The 705-nt window shown below is 40.0% G+C and overlaps 1 protein-coding gene across 1 annotated transcript; it reads left to right on the top strand.

Annotated features, from left to right (window-relative positions):
* On the top strand, positions 1 to 498 carry LOC145129144 (uncharacterized). The gene is made up of 2 exons (XM_079063883.1): positions 1 to 279; positions 331 to 498. The coding sequence occupies exons 1-2, from the start codon at positions 1 to 3 to the stop codon at positions 496 to 498; spliced, it is 447 nt and encodes a 148-aa protein (XP_078920009.1).
* The last annotated feature ends 207 nt before the right edge of the window (positions 499 to 705 follow it).

The following is a 705-nucleotide window of genomic DNA, read 5'->3' as shown; positions in this document are numbered from 1 at the left end:
ATGGCCCCAAGAGATGATTCTCTTCAGTCCATTGTTATTCAACTTGATGGCAAAAACTATGCATATTGGAGTTATGTTATGAAAAATTTCTTGCGAGGCAAGACTATGTGGGGGATTGTTACAGGTGACAAGAAGAAACCAACAGACGAGAAGGTTAATAATTATGCAACCTTACTCGATTCATGGGAGACTGATAACTCCAAGATCATTACTTGGATTAATAATTCTGTTATCCAGTCTATTGGTACTCAATTGGCGAAGTATGACACATCAAAGGAGGTTTAGGATCACTTGGCTAGGTTGTATACTCAGTCTAACTTTGCAAAGCAGTATCAGTTACAGTTTCATATTCGAGCCCTCCAACAGAACAATCTTAGTGTTCAAGAATTTTATGCAGCTATGTCGGATTTGTGGGATCAGTTGGCTCTTACAGGACCTGATGTGTTGAAGGCTTTTAAGCCTTATATTGATAGAAGGGAAGAGAAACGTTTGGTTTAGTTCTTGATGACATTACGTTCAGATTTTGAAGGTTTGCGCGGATCAATCTTGCATCGCACACCTCTTCCCACTGTTGATTCGGTTGTTCACGAGTTGATTGTTGAAGAAGCTCATATAAAGTCCCATGCTGACAAAGATCTCAAGACAGCAACTCCTGTTGTCTTTGTTGTTCCACAACGACTTCAGTCTTCAAACCAGAATCGTCCT

The sequence above is a fragment of the Lactuca virosa genome, chromosome 1, assembly GCF_052849685.1.
Source record: "Lactuca virosa cultivar CGN04683 chromosome 1, Lactuca_virosa_CGN04683_v6, whole genome shotgun sequence".
NCBI classification, from domain to species: Eukaryota; Viridiplantae; Streptophyta; class Magnoliopsida; order Asterales; family Asteraceae; genus Lactuca; species Lactuca virosa.
This window is presented reverse-complemented; position numbering and strand designations above follow the sequence as displayed.